The following is a 19703-nucleotide window of genomic DNA, read 5'->3' on the forward strand; positions in this document are numbered from 1 at the left end:
ATGGAAACACAAAAGACCCCGAATAGCCAAAGCAATCTTGAGAACGAAAAATGGAGCTGGAGGAATCAGGCTCCCTGACTTCAGACTATACTACAAAGCTACAGTAATCAAGACAGTATGGTACTGGCACAAAAACAGAAAGATAGATCAATGGAACAGGATAGAAAGCCCAGAGATAAACCCACGGACATATGGTCACCTTATCTTTGATAAAGGAGGCAGGAATGTACAGTGGAGAAAGGACAGTCTCTTCAATAAGTGGTGCTGGGAAAACTGGATAGGGACATGTAAAAGTATGAGATTAGATCACTCCCTAATACCATACACAAAAATAAGCTCAAAATGGATTAAAGACCTAAATGTAAGGCCAGACACTATCAAACTCTTAGAGGAAAACATAGGCAGAACACTCTATGACATAAATCACAGCAAGATCCTTTTTGACCCACCTCCTAGAGAAATGGAAATAAAGACAAAAATAAACACATGGGACCTAATGAAACTTAAAAGCTTTTGCACAGCAAAGGAAACCATAAACAAGACCAAAAGACAACCCTCAGAATGGGAGAAAATATTTGCAAATGAAGCAACTGACAAAGGATTAATCTCCAAAATTTATAAGCAGCTCATGCAGCTCAATAACAAAAAAACAAACAACCCAATCCAAAAATGGGCAGAAGACCTAAATAGACATTTCTGCACAGAAGATATACAGACTGCCAACAAACACATGAAAGGATGCTCAACATCTTTACTCATTAGAGAAATGCAAATCAAAACTACAATGAGATATCATCTCACACCAGTCAGAATGGCCATCATCAAAAAATCTGGAAACAATAAATGCTGGAGAGGGTGTGGAAAAAAGGGAACACTCTTGCACTGCTGGTGGGAATGTGAATTGGTACAGCCACTATGGAGAATGGTATGGAGGTTCCTTAAAAAACTACAAATAGAACTACCATATGACCCAGCAATCCCACTACTGGGCATATACCCTGAGAAAACCATAATTCAAAAAGAGACATGTACCAAAATGTTCATAGCAGCCCTATTTACAATAGCCCGGAGATGGAAACAACCTAAGTGTCCATCATCGGATGAATGGGTAAAGAAGATGTGGCACATATATACAATGGAATATTACTCAGCCATAGAAAGAAATGAAATTGAGCTATTTGTAATGAGGTGGATGGACCTAGAGCCTGTCATACAGAGTGAAGTAAGTCAGAAAGAGAAAGACAAATAGTGTATGCTGACACATATATATGGAATTTAAGAAAAAAAAATGTCATGAAGAACATAGGGGTAAGACAGGAATAAAGACACAGACCTACTAGAGAATGGACTTGAGGATATGGGGAGGGGGAAGGGTAAGCTGTGACAAAGTGAAAGAGCAGCATGGACATATATACACTACCAAACGTAAGGTAGATAGCTAGTGGGAAGCAGCCGCATAGCACAGGGAGATCAGCTCGGTGCTTTGTGACCACCTGGAGGGGTGGGATAGGGAGGGTGGGAGGGAGACGCAAAAGGGAGGGGATATGGGAACATATGTATATGTATAACTGATTAAATTTGTTATAAAGCAAAATAAAAAATAAAAAATAAAAAATAAAAAAATTTAAAAAACCTATGAAATCCAGCCATTGGAGAGAAAAGAATGAAAACCTTACCTAGCCTGAGCTATCCATTTTCTTAGGGAACACTTTCACCTCCTGAACAAGTCCGACACTTCTGTAAACTGAGTTCCATCAGTAAAGAACCCTCAACTTAAGTTGTATCACTGTGAATTCAAATTTATTATCTAAGTTACAGAATTTCACAAGGAAAATCAGCTCTACTTTCAGCTAATTACAATTAGCCAAGAAAAGAAGTACACTTACAAAGGGTCACACTCTGAAGTTCTTTCTGGAAGAAAGTGGTTGGGAATTTGTATTCCACGTTCCCTCAGAAACAATGTTAAATAATACTTGAGCCCACAAAGGCTTACTGACCTCATCGTGTCTCTAAGGCATAAACACCAGCAGGACCAGGCAAGGTCCCTTAGCCCGGGAGCAGGGTACACGGCTGCCAGCAGCTGCCTTCTCTTTCTGCTTCTCTCACCAACACATTGGTTTATTTATTTTTTTATTATTTTTATTTATCTATTTTTTTTAATTGAAGTATAGTTGATTTACGAGGTTGTGTTAATTTCTGCTGTATAGCAAAGTGATTCAGTTATACATATATATATGTATTTTTTCATATTCTTTTCCATTATGGTTTATCTCAGGATATCGAATACAGTTCCCTGTGCTAGACAGTAAGACCTTGTTGTTTATCCACGCTGTATGTAACAGTTTGCAGCTGTAAAACCCAAACTCCCAGTCCACCCCTCCCCCAGCCCCACCCCGTTGGCAAACACAAGTCTGTTCTCTAGGTCTGTGAGTCTGTTTCATAGACGGGTTCATTTGCAACACACTTCTTTAAAAAAACTACTCTTGGTTATACGCCTCCCGTTGTTCACCAGCAATCACTCAAAGACACTATTCCAGACAACCACCACCACCTACTCTCCTGAAATTGCTCTGGCAAAAGTTATCAAGGGCTTTCTAATCTCCAAGTCCAGCTATTTCTCTGAAACATCCAACTTTACTGACTTCTGACTTCTTCCTGTCGCTTTCAGCTAGCTCACTCTTTTCCTCTCTCTTCCACTCTCTGAACTTTCCCCCGTTCCTTGTCTTACCTCTTGACCACTTCTCCTTCTCACTAGTTGATGGCTTCCTCTGTCCATCTTTAAATGCTGGTGTTGTCTCTGTTCCACCATAGGCCCTCTTTTTATTCTACCTCTTTCTTATGGGGAGTCTCACTTATTCTCAGAATTTAAAACGCCTGGCACGTAATACATGCTTTCACTGTTACCCTTCAAAACCCAATTCAAATATCATCTTCTATCCAAAGCCTTAGCCAACCTCCTCCACACTCCCTTCTTCCCCAGAAGAATCCTCTGTCACTTGTGTTCTCAAAGCACTTTATATAAACTTCTAATATAGCAATCAGCAATCGGCAATCAGCATAGCCTACTCTATCTTTATAGCTGCTCTCCTGCACTGGACTGTGAGCCCCTCAACAGAAGGGTTGATTTCACTGAATTCCGTAAGTGCGGCCACTTCATGATCAAGCACAGATCTATAGGTCAAGCACAGATACAGAAGACCTGGGGGATGTCAAGATCCATAAAATGTGATCTTTGCCACCTAGGAACTTCACTCACACTTAAGTAGAAAAGGCAGATTTCAAAATCAATAACTAAACACCAGTAAGGGAAAATGCAATATTCATACATTCAATCCATCAATATGTGTCAGGTGCCTATTAAGTGCCAAGCACTGTATTAGGTACTAGAGATACAGGATAAACAAGACAGACAAGGAAAAGAGACATGGAATTATACTTTAACGATCCTTTAAAGTACCTGAAACTGCTTCTTCTATGTCAGTCAGACCTTTCTAACAAAGGATTTCTCATTATCCCACAACATTGGACTTGACTTTTTAGGTTGTTCCTTCTTAGTCATTTCACATATGATGCAACACTTATGGAGCAACAGCTTTTTTTTATATCCCCCAAAGAGATGTATTTAATAGTTCTTAAGAGATTATTTTAAGAGGTAACAGATAGACTAACATAAACATCAATAAAAAATTACACAGATCTTAAAGAGGGGCTAAAAAATAGAAAGTTAAAGAGTTCCATGATTATTCTTAGCTTAAATAAAAAAGAATGCTAAGCTCCAGCTCATAAATAACTATGCAATATGCTGGATTTAGGAAGGAATTTCCCTGGTGACCACATATTATAGCTCAAATGTTGGGCAATATTTTCTTCTGTGGTTAAAGCGGACAATTACAAGACTTGAGAAGGTAATTCTCATAGACTAAATATAAAGTCATCAGAAGCTCATAAGCCAGTTCAAGTCTTAGGTGGAGCTTTCACAAGTTAGACCAGGTAACTGAAAACTGAAAGCAGATTAGGGCCTTGGATTCTCCAATCATAGCTTTATTTTATCTCCTTTAATGCTCTTAGAAAATCTTCTCAAATTAAGTTGGCTTATCCTCTGGCACAGAACTCTGTTTAGGGAACATGCTCTTGCTCCCCTGACAAATAAATAAAGGAGAACCAACCCCAAAAAGTGGAATTTGAAAACAGAAAAATCAGGGCTGCTTCATACAGCCCTGCAGCCTTCATACAATTCTGCAGCCTTATTTGCAGAATAAGTCTCTGCAAACTTATTCCAACATGTCTAATGATATTTTCATAGGAAAGCACAAACCTATTAAATAGTGGTGGTCTGGGAAAATTAAGGCATGACAACACATAAATATCATAGTACAATTTTGTTCAAAATTCCCAAGCAGTGTCACAACACAGGGGCAACAGCTTTTGTGTGAACAACTTACTTGCTGCTAAGGATGGTGTCTAGCCCCTCTTGGGCTATTCCAAGATTAACCATGAATGGAAAGAGGTAATAAGAAGAAGATACCAGCCTTGGATAATCAAGAGATTATCAATCACGAAGAATGTTCACTATATATTTATAAAGATGAAACCTGCTTCTTTAATAAAACAGAGCTTTATTAAATGCAGAGTCCTGAGCTCTGAGCAGCTTGGAAATTGTGAAGTAGCAATTTTCCATTACTTATCTCCCTTTCACCAAACAGTGAAAATATGATTCAATGTTGGAGGCAAACCAAAGAGATAGAGCAATATCTTAACTTTGGTTCCAAGTGTATAAGAGATTTGGCTGACACAGAAAAGTGTCACTCTCGTGCTATCAAGGTTTTACCTTCTCCGAGATTTCATAAATGGGCACCGAACGACAGTTATAAATGTAACCATAAAACTACACAGAGGTTACTTGAGCTCAGTCACCTACAATTCTTGTCTGCCTTTTTTCTGACTTCTGTTGCCTTAAACAAAGAATCGAGAACAGGGTTCTGTCTGAACTTTTAAACTTTCTGTAAATCCAAGCAAACCATGCCTTAACCTTGTCATTAATGAACGCCAATGAATATTTACATGTTAGCAGCTTGTAAACGCTCCTGCAATTTACTTCTTCATTAGTACATCTTTGCATCTAACTCATTTCTTCAAAAGAACCTTAAAAAGTGAGCTTTGGAAACATATTATGTTCGTGATAAATATGAATTTTTGTCACTTATACCTTGGTGTGACATAAATCAATCCAAATAAAAACTTATGACCAAGTGTGTCACTCATTTGAATACATGCTATATGGACCAGTAAACACTAATAAAATACTCCTGGAAATTAAATGTTAAGTCAAAAGCAGAGCTGACTGTGCAAAGATTTCATAATGCTGACAACCCTTAATTTTAGACTTTGGAAACAACACAAATGCAGATTTGCAGGTTGACACTCTTGTAAACACAGCAGGATCAGTCCTTGGGTAACCCACTCATGTGGCATATTTAATGATCAAATAAATGTTCTACCCTACTGAGTTACAAAGGAAAGAAGAGTCTAGGCTAGCATTTCCTTTCCAACTTTATTTCAGATTTACCAACTGCCAAGTGTACTTTAAGCATGTAAACTATTGGCAGCACTAAGTTGCTGGGCAAGAAAAGTTAGGCCAACTATTGTCATAACTCACGTGCAAGCTACAACATTGTTCTCGAATTTCACTAGATCAAGCCAAGCAACTTACACCCCAACCCTGTTTTGCAACACACATACACACACACACACACACACACACACAGATACATTAGGTTTTAAAGCCAGACTCTGCCACTCTACATAGTCTAGAAATCTTTTCTTACTCTGACTGCATATAAATAGTAAACAGTAAACTGACCAAGAGTTAGCTTTGAAAAGCTAAAATCCTACTATCTAGATCCGAAGATCTGAATTTTCACTGGATCAACCAAAGCTAGTTTCCCAAGACCAATTCCTAAAAATCTAGAAATTGTCTTGGTAGATCTAAGATACATCAATTGTATGTATGTGACTCAAAAATAATTAGAGGACTTCCCTGGTGGTGCAGTGGTTAAGAATCCGCCTGCTAATGGAGGGGACACGGGTTCAAGCCCTGGTCTGGGAAGATTCCACATGCCGTGGAGCAACTAAGCCCGTGCACCACAACTACTGAGCCTGCGAGCCACAACTACTGAGCCCGTGTGCCTAGAGCCCATGCTCTGAAACAAGATAAGCCACTGCAATGAGAAGCCTGCGCACCACAACTAAAGAAAGCCCACATGCAGCAACGAAGACCCAACACAGACAAAAATAAATAAATAAAATATAAATAAACAGTAAAAAAAATAATTAGAAAAGTTACGTAAAGTGTACATTCATAATGTTGCTTAGAAAGTTCAAAGGTAGCCCAGATTTCAACCTTAGTCATTTTTATGTATACCATAACACAGATATGGTTCTGCAAGCATCAACAAGGTATCTAACACTTGTCTGCCATTTAGATTCCATTCTCTAAATGGAATTTTGTTTGTTTACTATCTTCATTCTTGCCCAGCCACTCAGTAATTTGGCATTCAAGCTGACTATTTTCTGTCAACCAAGGACCATACGTAGGCCCCAGGCATTATCAACAAGCAAGCAACACAATTTTATCATGGACTATATGCCTAAGGAATCCTATATTGATACTACATTGTTGACATGTTGCAATTACCTAAAATAGCCTCAATTTTTTTCACAAACTGATAGGATTAATACAAGAGAATTTAAATACAGATCAAATTCCACTACTGTAGAAACAGTATATAAGAAAAAAGATCCTAAGTCTCAAGTAATAACTCCACTTGTTTCTATGAGTCATTATATAAAAAAATTCTTCCAGGTTAAAGAATTACAATACCTCCTTGAAGTCAATTTAATAGATTTTGTCAATATTTATAAAAGACCTTAAAGGTTTTTAATAAAATCTGGGTATTTATTTAACTACTTTTGGAAGATGATACTGATTTCATATAAAAATAAAGTGAAGAGCTTAACGCATAGTTTACAGGTGTATAAGATTATTATTTTCAATGCATTTTCACATCTGTTATAGCAGTAATGAACACTGTTCTCATGTGTCCAGTTTAATGAAATCATCCATATTGTGAAGTCCTTAAAAAATTCCCTTGGATTTTTCACTTATTCACTACTTAGAGCATCACCTTGCATGTGGTAGGCTCCCAATAATTATTTATTAAATTGTTGAATTCAATGGGCAGACTGTAAGACCATAAAAGGCAGAAATTGCACTCTTAACCTAATTCTGTGCAGACTTTAGGAAGAAATCTTGCAGATTTTAAGTAGTCAACAAATGTCTACTGATGAGAAGACTGTAATTTAATGTTGTCAAACAGAAATTTTATTTCTAGGAGACAGGAGAGCATAGTTATAAATGAACAGACTCTGGGATCAGACAGTCTTAGGTTCAAAACTTGGTTCTACCAAGTGGCACTGGGAACGTGGATAACTCTGCAGGGTCTCAGTTTCCCCATGTGTAAAATTGATCCACTGGTATTATCTGCCTCATAAAGATTGAATAAGATCAGGCATGTAGAGTGACTGGCACGGCACCTGGCACTCAGTAACACATGGTGTTCATTTGGGAATGACTTGCCTTAAATTACAAGATCAAAGTAACATATTTGGTGTGTGGAGTCTTAGAGCAATTTGCCAGCCCTCTATAGTATTATATGCATTCTTCCCTCCAAAAAATAAACCTGTTTGGAGTGATCTAGACTACTGAAGTTCCTGTTAGTAATGATGATTTCCTAGTATATGAATGAAGCTGGGTTTGCAGACACTGCAAGCAACACACTGGTGTATTTCTGACTTGTTTCTGGTCAAGGCACCCTCTGGGAACTATCTGATTTAAAAAAAAAAAAGGACCTTTGACTGTCTTTCTAGTGATAAAACCATTTTATAATGCTTTTGGGATAAACGTTAAGTTGTATAAAACTGATAGTAATGCAAATAATACTTGTCCACAGAGATACAAATGAATATTGTTTGGTAGAGATATAATTGATTTCCACCTTATAGAAAAGATGACTCCAACATTTATACTTATAGAATTGCCTTACAAGAACACTCTATGACATAAATCACAGCAAGATCCTTTTTGACTCACCTCCTAGAGAAGTGGAAATAAAAACAAAAATAAACAAATGGGACCTAATGACACTCAAAAGCTTTTGCACAGCAAAGGAAACCATAAACAAGACCAAAAGACAACCCTCAGAATGGGAGAAAATATTTGCAAATGAAGCAACTGACAAAGGATTAATCTCCAAAATTTACAAGCAGCTCATGCAGCTCAATAACAAAAAAAAAACAACCCAATCCAAAAATGGGCAGAAGACCTAAATAGACATTTCTCCAAAGAAGATATACAGATTGCCAACAAACACATGAAAGAATGCTCAACATCATTAATCATTAGAGAAATGCAAATCAAAACTACAATGAGATATCTTCTCACACCGGTCAGAATGGCCATCATCAAAAAATCTAGAAACAATAAATGCTGGAGAGGGTGTAGAGAAAAGGGAACCCTCTTGCACTGTTGGTGGGAATGTAAATTGATACAGCCACTATGGAGAACAGTATGGAGGTTCCTTAAAAAACTACAAATAGAACTACCATACGACCCAGCAATCCCACTACTGGGCATATACCCTGAGAAAACCATAATTCAAAAAGAGTCATGTGGGCTTCCCTGGTGGCGCAGTGGTTGAGAGTCCACCTGCCATTGCAGGGGACACGGGTTCGTGCCCTAGTCCGGGAAGATCCCACATGCCGCGGAGCGTCTGGGCCCGTGAGCCATGGCCGCTGAGCCTACGCGTCTGGAGCCTGTGCTCCGCAACGGGAGAGGCCACAACAGTGAGAGGCCCGCGTACTGCACAAAAAAAAAAAAAAAAAAAAAAAAAAATTGCCTTACAGTACATTAGCAGTTTGGCATCTATTAGCAATTTCATTTCAGCATTCCTGATTGTGTGCATGCACGTGTGTGTGTGTGTGTGTGTGTGTGTGTAATATCTGCTTTTCAAATTATCCTTTGAACCAATTTTATTTTCTTGCTGTTTTTTTCATGGTTTTCTCTGTAGTATACTGGGGAAAACCCTGGATTATTTGGGATTCAGAAGAGGTGAGTTCGACTTCATAATCAACAAGTTGATTTATTCTGGCCAAGTCAAATACCCTTCTCCAAGGAGGAGTTGCCTCAACTGTGAAAGACAGAGGACTACACTGCCACATCTATTTATTTTCTGCAGCAAATAAGATAATCAAAAGAGGACTGCATTGCATAGAACAATATACATTTACATTATCATTCTGATTTAGCCACGTAAAATCACCTATGCCCCAGTGTGACCAAACTATAAATTGGAAAATACCTAGCTGGAGGTAAAAGCCGCCATGGCCCCTGGACAGCAGGAATCACACTCCTGGTCCTGGGTTGCCTTGGTTCTAAGCTGATACTTGTCACAATGAACTTATTAGAAAACTTGAATGTGATATCAAGAGGTATTTGACATGTAAAAGCCTGGGTTTCCTTAATTCTTTGGGGATGATTTTTAAATAAGAAATAGGGGCAACTTAGATTTTGAAAGGAGAGTGAATTCTCTGGCTTAGGCAAATACCTGGTTTTACATGGTTTGGAGTCAGTGGTCAGATAGCCTGACATCCACTGATAACTCACTAGAGTAGTTCTCCTCCATGTTTCTGTTTCTTAAGAGTTCTTAGAAGAGACTAAAAGTATTGGAAAATACTAATGTAACTGGTCACAACCTCTTTTAAAGCCTTGCTGTACAAAGAAATATAACTTCCTTCCTGCATGAATCATATACCAAAGGCAATTGCTTTACCCATTGTTGATTACCTACTGTAACAGAAATGGTTTGCTTGTGGAATATTTACTGTTACCTTGTGCAACTTCTGAAGCATTCAAGTTACACAGATCTGCTCTGCTAGGATTTTCAGTAGAAGACGCTGTTAACATTTAAATTTTTTCTCCTCTCTTCTGTGTCCCCCTAAGAAAACTGCCACAATGTAGCCTGGGTTCTGTATCTTTTAGTTTTTATGTTTTCTTTTGGAAAAAAACAAAATTACAAAATAAAACATAAGATGTAAGTACTCACTTTCAAATTTTTTTGGAATAATTAGACAAGACTTTAAAAATCAGCTTTGTCAGCGATAGAGTGCCGTGGACATATATACACTACCAAACGTAAAACAGATAGCTATTGGGAAGCAACCGCATAGCACAGGGAGATCAGCTCGGTGCTCTGTGACCACCTAGTGGGGTGGGATAGGGAGGGTGGGAGGGAGGGAGATGCAAGAGGGAAGAGATATGGGAACATATGTATATGTATAACTGATTCACTTTGTTATAAAGCAGAAACTAATACACAATTGTAAAGCAATTATACTCCAATAAAGATGTAAAAAATAAATAAATAAATAAATAAAATAAAAGGCAAAAAAAAATCAGCTTTGTCTCATACCCTCTCTCCTTCGCCAATAATCTGACACATATTTTGATGAGTTTCTTTTTTAAAAAATAAATAAATAAATTTATTTATTTATTTATTTATGTATGGCCGTGTTGGGTCTTTGTTACTGCGCACACGTTTTCTCTAGTTGCAGCGAGCGGAGGCTACTCTTTGTTGCTGTGCGCAGGCTTCTCATTGCGGTGGCTTCCCTGTTGCAGAGCACGGGCCCTAGGCGTGCGGGCTTCTGTAGTTGTGGCACGTGGGCTCGGTAGTTGTGGTTCACAGGCTCTAGAGCGCAGGCTCAGCAGCTGTGGCGCACGGGCCCAGCTGCTCTGCAGCACGTGGGATCCCCGGACCAGGGCTCGAACCCGTAACCCCTGCATTGGCAGGCGGATTCTCAACCACTGCACCACCAGGGAAGCCCTTGATGAGTTTCTTAAGTCAACATCTCCAGCCAGAGATAAAAGCCAATATATTAAAGCAATGAAAGAAGTCAACATATTAGAATCACCAGTGGATTTTAAAATAAATTATAATTTTGCTTTGCTTTCCTATTTTTCTTTTATGACACTAATAAAATTTGTAAATCTAATTTTGCTCCCTGAAAATAAGGGGTAGCTTTCTTAAACAGCCAGTTTCCCCACTTACCTATATCCAGTTTATGGGACAGTGAGGCTGTTTTCCCAAGATACACCTTTCCCAAGGCTGTTGGTTACCGGTTTCTTCCTGATACTCACACAGCTGTAGTTCCTGCAACACTGCCCACACCCACCTCATTTACTATAGTCTCAACTCTCACCTTGCCTCAGGCAGAGCGGGGTGCTGTTTGAAGGGTCCGCTTAGGGCAACTACTTGCAAAGCAAAACCAGTTGGTACCTGTTGGTGGAAACTTGCACATTCATTGGGCATTGTGCTTGTCAACCTCCCACTGCTCCACAAAGAAGCAGTGAACCAATTTTATCCTGCAAACAAGAAACAGGAACTGAACGGGCCTCTAACTAGGCCTCCAAAACAGGAAGCAAGGGACAGTCCCTGCAGCCACCAGAGGGGAACTGACTTGTAGCAGAGAACTCCCAGAAGGCTGGCACCAGCCAAGGCCACTGGTGAGACAAGGCCAAGTTGTGTGCCCATAATTAGCCTTCACCTAGAGGTGGAACCAACTTGAACTATCAACTGATGAACATATGAAGCAGACAAAAGGCAACCAAATTGAAGCAAGAAACCAGGATCCCAGGAGCCTGGGAAGCAGGGCCAGTGGTGACAAGCTGCAGTTGACTATCTGGGATAAGAAATAGGTGCTCTAAAAACAAATGTTATTTTTGTGCTTTGGAGCTTTGTTTTTCATTTTGCTTTTTTCCAATTTTCTAGTAAAGCTCTTTTTGGAAAATTTTAGCTTTGCCTCCAAGAAAGCAAGAGGAAGCACAGTGTTCTGAGCTCACAGGGGGCAGGCAATGATATGCCAGCAAAAAGTCAACAGCCCAGAGAAAAACGATGAGTGGGCCTCCACTGGGATATTTTTTTTAGTCCCTTCCTAAACTAGACTTTTTCTTTATGAGTTTGCCTATGTTTGCTCTTTTGATAATTTTGCTAAGGCTTGTTTCTTGGGTGAAGAAGCAGTGACTGGAGGTAGGAAGGGGCTATAAGGCGGTTTAGATTAGAGGCTCTCAAACACTGCTCTGTTAATTAGCATGATAAAGTTTTCATCCATCATGGTGAAATGGGAAAAAGAATAATAAACAATGCATTTTGCCATACATTTACTGTATGCAAAAAGCTATTCTTTATTCTAAGGTTATGCCTTCCCTAATTCAACATAAAAAATGTGTTTTCTTTTTAAGAAGTCGTGGCAGTAGCTGGCTGGTTGTCAAGGTTTCTTTTTCTCTCTTTATTATACACTTACCTGGAAAGATAAAATGTTGACAAACTCATGTCAGTCTTCAATTTTTTTAAACCAGTTCATGGGAACCACTATTTAGGAAATACTGATGTCACCCAAGTATACTTCTCCCTCCAAGTATATGAGACAGTATATATGAAAGCCTCACTGGATTTAAAAGTAGAAAATGCAGAAGTGGGCTGGAAGATTCTTAGGAACTTCTCAGTCTGAGATAGAGAGGAGACAAAGGTTATGTTTGCTTTTGTTTTGTTATCAAATAAGACTGGAAGTCCTAAGGAGCTGTGCTGGAAGCAAGTGGAACCAAACCCAGAAAGTTCAGATGCCTGTCCAGTGACATGGCCCAAATGGGTGACTTTTATCACAAACCCAAGTAAGGTGGGAACACTATAGAGATGAAAATATAAAGGCTAAATTCTTAAAATTTCAGCCTCCATGTGTTTCCTTCCTGCTACCCACTGTTGCTACTGGGTGAAAGGCTGAGTAAGAGATTGCAATACAGAGAGCCTAAGAGAAAGGCCAGGCGATGTTCTGGCTAGGGGCAGGGAAAGGGGAAGCAGGCAGCCATCCAATCCTGAGCCCCCTGAGAGGGAGTGAGGTGGCCTTGAGCAAAGCACTGTCCCTGGGTCTTACATCAGCTGGAAGTCAAGCCCCATAAATAGGTTTGGAGGGGACGAAGGTGAACGTGTTTATGGATCCCCTGCCGGTATCGCTTCCTCCTTCGCTGAGCATCCTTCCTCCTCCGTCCCTGCCCAGCCTCCCTCCTCTCCCTAAAGCCACCCAATCCTTCCTTTGTCCCCTGCCTCACCAGAGCCCCTCTTCTCAACACCACCAATCCAAAGTGATGCTCCTACATCCAGCCAGGATGCTACCAGAAGCTAGATGAACGCAAAAGTTCCTGATTCTAACACAGGAAAAGATGTATTCAAAGTCCCAGTTTTGGGCTCCCCTGGTGGCGCAGTGGTTGGGAGTCCACCTGCCAATGCAGGGGATGCGGGTTCGTGCCCCGGTCCGGGAAGATCCCACATGCCGCGGAGCGGCTGGGCCCGTGAGCCATGGCCGCTGAGCCCGCACGTCCGGAGCCTGTGCTTCGCAACGGGAGAGGCCACAACAGTGAGAGGCCCGCGTACCGCAAAAAAAAAAAAGTCCCAGTTTTAAGACTTCCCTGTGGCGCAGTGGTTAAGAATCCGCCTGCCAATGCAGGAGACATGGGTTCGAGCCCTGGTCTGGGAAGATCTCACATGCCGCAGAGCAACTAAGCCCGTGCGCCACAACTACTAAGCCTGAGCTCTAGAGCCTGCGAGCCACAACTACTGCACCCTCGTGCCACAACTACTGCACCCTCGTGCCACAACTACTGCACCCTCATGCCACAACTACTGAAGCCCACATGCCTAGAGCCTGTGCTCCACAAGAGAAGCCACCGCAATGAGAATCCCACGCACCACAACAAAGAGTAGCCCCCGCTCACCGCAACCAGAGAAAGCCCACACACAGCAACGAAGACCCAATGCAGCCAAAAATAAATAAATTAATTAATTTTTTTAAGAAGTCCCAGTTTTAGGTTGGCAGGAACATAATTTTCTGAATGTTTAAACAGATAAATGGGTTTCACACTTCAAGTACAGTGAGTTAACAAGGCTTCTTATAGTCTAGCCCCAAATTTAACCACCAGCTATAATACTATTTCTAAGAAAAAGTGTGCTCTTGGATCTAAGCAGCAATCTTGAATCATTTAGCCTGAATGAACGAATATAATTCTTTATGGTTCAGTTTTTCCATAAGCAAAGTAGGGGAATAATAAAGCCTATACCAGCCATATTTCACAAAACTAATGTTCATTTTTTTAAAAATGTTGAGACCCTGCCAGTTGGGGTCTGTCTACCTGAATGGAATAGTTCTGCATCACTAACATCTGTATCACTAACATCTGTATCACTGACAACTCTTAGATTTTACAGAAATTTACTGCCTACAATGCAGGGGGCTGGGAAGGGGTGTTGTTAGCTTGGCAACTGCCATCTCTGAGTGACAGTATTGTATATCTAAGTACAATGAATTTTCATAAAATCTTTGATAGAACATTAGTTTCCTCTCAGAACGGGAATGAAAGAGAGAATGACAAGTGTAGTCAAAGAACAAACTCAATTACAGTTAAACGATAATCAAATAGGGAAAATCAATGAAAACCTTTAACTGCAATCTATTCTTTAGAAAGATACCAGTACACAAAGATAGCGGAAGCTTCTAAAAATGTAAACAAGCTTTAAGTTCTTATTCATTCTATTAAGCTGAGCTGTTCTAACACCAACATTCCCTTTTAAATGTTGAGGCCCTTGTTAAGTCCCTCTTGCTTACCATTCTATTACAGATTGGGGCCACCTGTGAACCCCACTCCCCAGTTTGATTCTAGAGGCTATTTCCTGGAAGCCCAAGGCATTCCGTGTAGACCCTCACAACCAGGACTGGAATCTGCGCTTCTCATGGACCCTGAGCTCCTGGAGGCGGCAACGTGATAGATATTAATACAAGCAGTTCATTCATCTCTGTGGACTAAAGTGGTTCATTTTTTAATCAATACTGTCATAATTTTAAGGTACAGAATTTGGGGGCTGGAAGGAATCGTAGAACCCAATTATTACAACCCTTCTCTGAGATTTTAAATTACTTGCTCCAAATTGGAGAACCAGGACCAGATCCAGATCTTGAAACTCTTGTTCCGATGCTCTGTCCCCGCACACCCTGTTGTCTTCCCTTTTCAAACTCACAGGATTACATGAGGGAATCTTAGAAATTTACTTCAATTTCCCCCTCTACTTCCATCCTTGGTCAATTTTATAGGCCGCTGAAGGAGACAAAGGGCCTCACTCACAATTATGTGGTTCAGAGCAGAGCCAGGATGAAAACTCAGATGGAACTTGAGGGACGATGTTCTTCCCACTATATCATAACGGTTCAACTTTCGAGCGGAGGTAGTGGATGTCGAGCAATGGTCAGCATGGGGCCAAAACCTTGCCAGGCCTGTTTTTTGTAAGGCCTGCAAGCTAAGATTGGTTTTTCCATTTTTAAATGGTTGGGGGAAAAACATCAAAAAAGAATAAGACTTTGTGAATTACATGAAATTTAAATTTCAGTGTCCATGAACAAAGTTTTACTGGAATACAGCCACGATGATTTGTTTAGGTCCTCTTGAGTAATAGCTGCAGAGTTGAGGAGTTGTGAGAGACACCTCCTGCAAAGTCTAAAATGTTTATACCATCTGGCCCTTTACAGAAAAATCTGCTGAACCCTGGTAGAGCACGAGCAAGCGCTCTCTTAGAAATCAGAAGTCAAGTTCTACTACTATCTAACTTGGCCGCCCTCAGTTTAGAAAAACAAAGGGTTTGGACAAAACTGATACCATCCTTATTCGGTCACATCTTCAACATCTTCATGCTGAATGAGAAAGCTCAGAGATCATGTCACAGGCAGGGGTGAAACTGGGGCCTGCCCAGGTTGAACAAAGCAGTGGGATGGAACAGAGCTGGCCCGGAAACACTGGTTTTCCTAGAGCGTGTCCTCCTCCCCACTATTCCACATTGCACCAAGATGGCTCATAAGGTCCCTGCCAGCTCTCTGTCACATGAGTTCGATGCTTCCCTCTCTTGATTCTGAGAGTAAATCAGCCCAGCTAAATGCAGGTAGCAAGGGCGAAGCCGGACTTTTTAGAATCAGGCACCCAAAGTGAAATTCTCCATTAACCAGTTGTTACCTATGACCCTGGGCCAGTGATGGACCCCTTGGTTTTCTCATCTAAGAAGGATGCTAAGTACTTCCTTCACAGGCTTGTTTGGAGGATTAAATGAGATACATTTCAAATGTCTGGTCCGTCTAATCTTTCTCTCTCCCTTTCTCAGAGACGGTATTTGGAGAATAAACAGTACGTGAGCCTTGTTAGGAAACTCTTTCGAATTAGCTTAGAATTTAAGATTACTTTTATAAAAAAATACCCAATCTATCAATGCAATAAAAACAGGCTTATTATTTCACTGGGTGTTTTCCTCACATACCTTTCAGTTCTTTGAAACTTCTTCCAAATTATAATCCAAAAATAAAAGTGTTGTAATTTTTAGAAAAGTTACGTTCCTTGTTTAGAAAAGCAAGCCACACAAAGAACCAACCTAAAATATATTATACTCATGTCCAGTTATGAAAACCAAGACTGTAAAATACACCCGAACCAAAGTCCTAGTTTATTTAGTCTGGCTTCCTTAACATGAAGTTCTTCTTGTTCTTAAAATATTCAGCTTTGGCTGAATTCCAAGACGGACACAAGCCTACTTCAGGTGTTTTGAAGAGACGGAAGAGAATTAGAACTGGCAACAAGATTGGATTATAAAACCTTCTACGTGATCACAAATGCAAGAACCTTATTGCTTGAAACCACCATTAAATCAAATTTTATGCCCCCACTTATAAAAAAAATAAATACATATATATCCTCAACATTGGTTGTACAGGGTGCTAAAGGTTAATTTCAATAACATGCTTTCATCCCTAACATTTGCTAACAGATAGCAAATTGCTGCAGTCACTTGAATTGCAGTGACACTTTCTGAAATCTGTAATAGGTTGAAAAGATTTTTTTTCATGAATTATTCTAGCAACCACTTTAATGGGCACACTTTAATGGCCGATCTAATCTTAGTTATTAAAATAGCATAAACAATGTTAAAATTATATACTTTCCAGCCCATCAGGGCATATGGAGTAATAAAAAAACAGGCCTTGGTTCTTTCACCAAAATCCTAACAAAGATATCATACAAGTTTAGTGTAAATTACAGAGTTGCTTTTGGAAGTAATTACTTGAAACTTCAAATTGGTAAGAGATGGGAAATCAAACCACTAAACTTAAGGTAAAGGGAGCTGGGAAGATCATGACATAACATGCAAATTCATACAGATCCGCTCTGCCTGCCGCTGGCTGAGTGGCAGAAGTCATGATTTCTGTACTCTCAAAAGTACACAGAAAAAATGAGGACATCATCTAAAACAGGCACAGGTATATATAGAAGGAAAATGTGGGCCAAACCTAACAGAACAGAAACCAAAACACTAAATGTAGAAAGGCTGACTGGGCCAAATATCTCGCAATGCACGAGATCAGAAGTTCCTTAAGAGGACCACACGCACCCCAGGCTCCTGGTGGCTGGGCAGTCAGACTCTCGCACAAATACACTCTCCCCAGAGCTGCGAGAGGCCGCCCGGAGCAGTCACGCAGCGCGCCTCGCTGCCTCTAAGATGGGGCAAGAAGTAAATAAGTAGGAAGCACGACTGCTGCCCAGAAATTGTTTTTTCCTGCCCAGGAAAGAAAACAAAAAACATTTTCCCCCCTGCGGCGGCCTGAGAAAAAGTGAACCCTGACCGCGGAGGATGGGGAAGGGGTTGCACACGCACCTGCATTGTAAAAACGGTCCAGCACCGCAGTTTCCCCAAAGTCCAGTTTCCCGAAATGCAGGGTCTCCAGGGTGGCGCCCACCGTCTCGCACGCCTGCCGCAGGCACTGCAGGGCCTCGCTCTCGGCCACCACCAGCTGCCCCTGGCTCGCTTCGTTGATGACATATGCCACCGTGGTCCGTCGGCCTCCTCCGCCACCAGAGTTGCCCCGGCCCCGGGTGGCGCTGCTCCCGGAGGTGGCACTGGGACACCCAGCACCAGGGGCGGCGGCACTCTCCACGTTCCAGAAGCTGCCCGGTGCCGGCGGCGGCAGCTGGTTCTCCTCACCCTCGGCGGCCGCCGCCGCTCCTCCTCTCCGGTAGCTGCCGCCCTCGGCCAAGGGTGGCACGGAGAAAGTGATGCCCTCGCCCGCCTCCGCGCTCATCTCTCCCGGCCGGGCTGCAGTGGCGGCGGCGTCCCCCGCCCAGCCGCACCGTCTGGCCAGCCACAGCTCGGGGCTGCTCCGCGCGCGCCGGGCTAAGCAGCTGCCATCCCGCGTCGCGCCGCGCCGCCGCCTTCTCTCCGGCGCCCTCTCCCCCGAAGGGACGCCGCTGCCCGGCGGCGGCTCGCCCCTCCTCGGCGCCTCCGTGGCCGCGCCGCTCGCCCGCTGCAGGGTGTAGAGTACAAGGGGTGGGGAACCGGGTTGAGCGGGAAAGGACGGCGCTTCCTTTTCTTGGCTGGCGGACAAGTCGGCTAGCGAACCTGCGCCGCGGCGCGGCTCAAGGGCGCCCCTCTCGGGGTGCGGTGCGCCCTAGCCACCCGGAGCGCGGTCCTGGCTCCTTCCGTGCCGGGCGCTCTGGGAGGGGTCGGGGAGGGCGCCCTCTGGGTGGGGAGCTACCTGGCCAGCACCTCACAGGTGGGCAGACTCCCTGGACCGCGTCCCGGAACAGCTGCAGCGGCCGCCGAAAGGATCCGCCTCCTTCCTCGGCGGCGGCTCCCCTTCATCTGCTCTGTTTCCTCCTCCTTCCCCGGCCTCGTTTCTCTTCCGATTGCCGCGCCCGCTTCGTCCTGGCAACAGCCTGGCCGCTCCAGTCTCACCGCTCCTTGCAGCCCCTCGCCCAGTCGGCCACCGGCTTCTTGGCCGCCCACTCGTCGCGGCACCGAGAGTCAGGGCCCGCCCCGGGGGGAGGGCGCTGCTGGGAAGCTCGAGTCCGGACTAAACCGAGTGCGCCGCGGCTCCCGGACCTCAACCCAGCCCCGAGCGCTGCCCGGGGCCAAGGTTCTGCACCGTCACCCACCGGGCCCCCCACCCAAGAAGACCTGGAGTAGGCAAAAGCCCGGAGCGCACGCGACGACAGGATGGCGCAAAAAAAGTCTCTCTTGCGAATACTCGAGTCTTCAGAGCCAGCGCAGGAGGCATTTGCAGCGTTCCCCTTGGCCAGGGCGCCCCCCTCCGGCCCCAGCCGGCCTCGCTCGGCAGCGCGGTCCGGTCACGCGTGCGGCGCTGGCAAGACTAGGGCAGCATCTGGAGGCCAGCATTGCGCGAGGCGGGAAGACTTCAACTACAGTCCTGCAGCCGGCCTGAACTGGAGGGTGGTTTATTGGTGACAGTGGCTCTCCGCAAGTGGCAGGCTAAATTTATCGGGTCGGCCCTGGTACTTTTCATTTTCAAATTTTCAATAGCTCTGCTATCATGAATAATTGATTAGCTCCAAGTGCTGAACGGTATAGCGTTCCCATTTAGGTTCTTAAAATTTCCCCCAACACCACGCATACTTACTTCAGATAGAAAACCGGTTCTATACTGGACTTGGCAACTCATCATCCGCCAGATGAAAGAGGGAAATTAAGTGATTACTTCTATTTTTTTAAATTGCA

General features: G+C 42.7%; 1 protein-coding gene across 1 annotated transcript in view; it reads right to left on the minus strand.

The window, feature by feature from the left end:
- MAP3K5 (mitogen-activated protein kinase kinase kinase 5) overlaps nucleotides 1-18270 on the minus strand; it is a gene marked incomplete at its 5' end in the record, with an annotated part of 225813 nt that extends 207543 nt beyond the window's left edge. Inside the window, one exon of the mRNA XM_079716111.1 lies at nucleotides 17847-18270. Coding sequence (XP_079572237.1) covers nucleotides 17847-18270 — 424 coding nt within the window. The remainder of the gene's footprint in view (nucleotides 1-17846) is intronic.
- Between the last annotated feature and the right edge of the window lie 1433 nt (nucleotides 18271-19703).

The sequence above is a fragment of the Hyperoodon ampullatus genome (genome assembly GCF_949752795.1).
Source record: "Hyperoodon ampullatus genome assembly, chromosome: 12".
In the NCBI taxonomy this organism is placed as follows: domain Eukaryota; kingdom Metazoa; phylum Chordata; class Mammalia; order Artiodactyla; family Ziphiidae; genus Hyperoodon; species Hyperoodon ampullatus.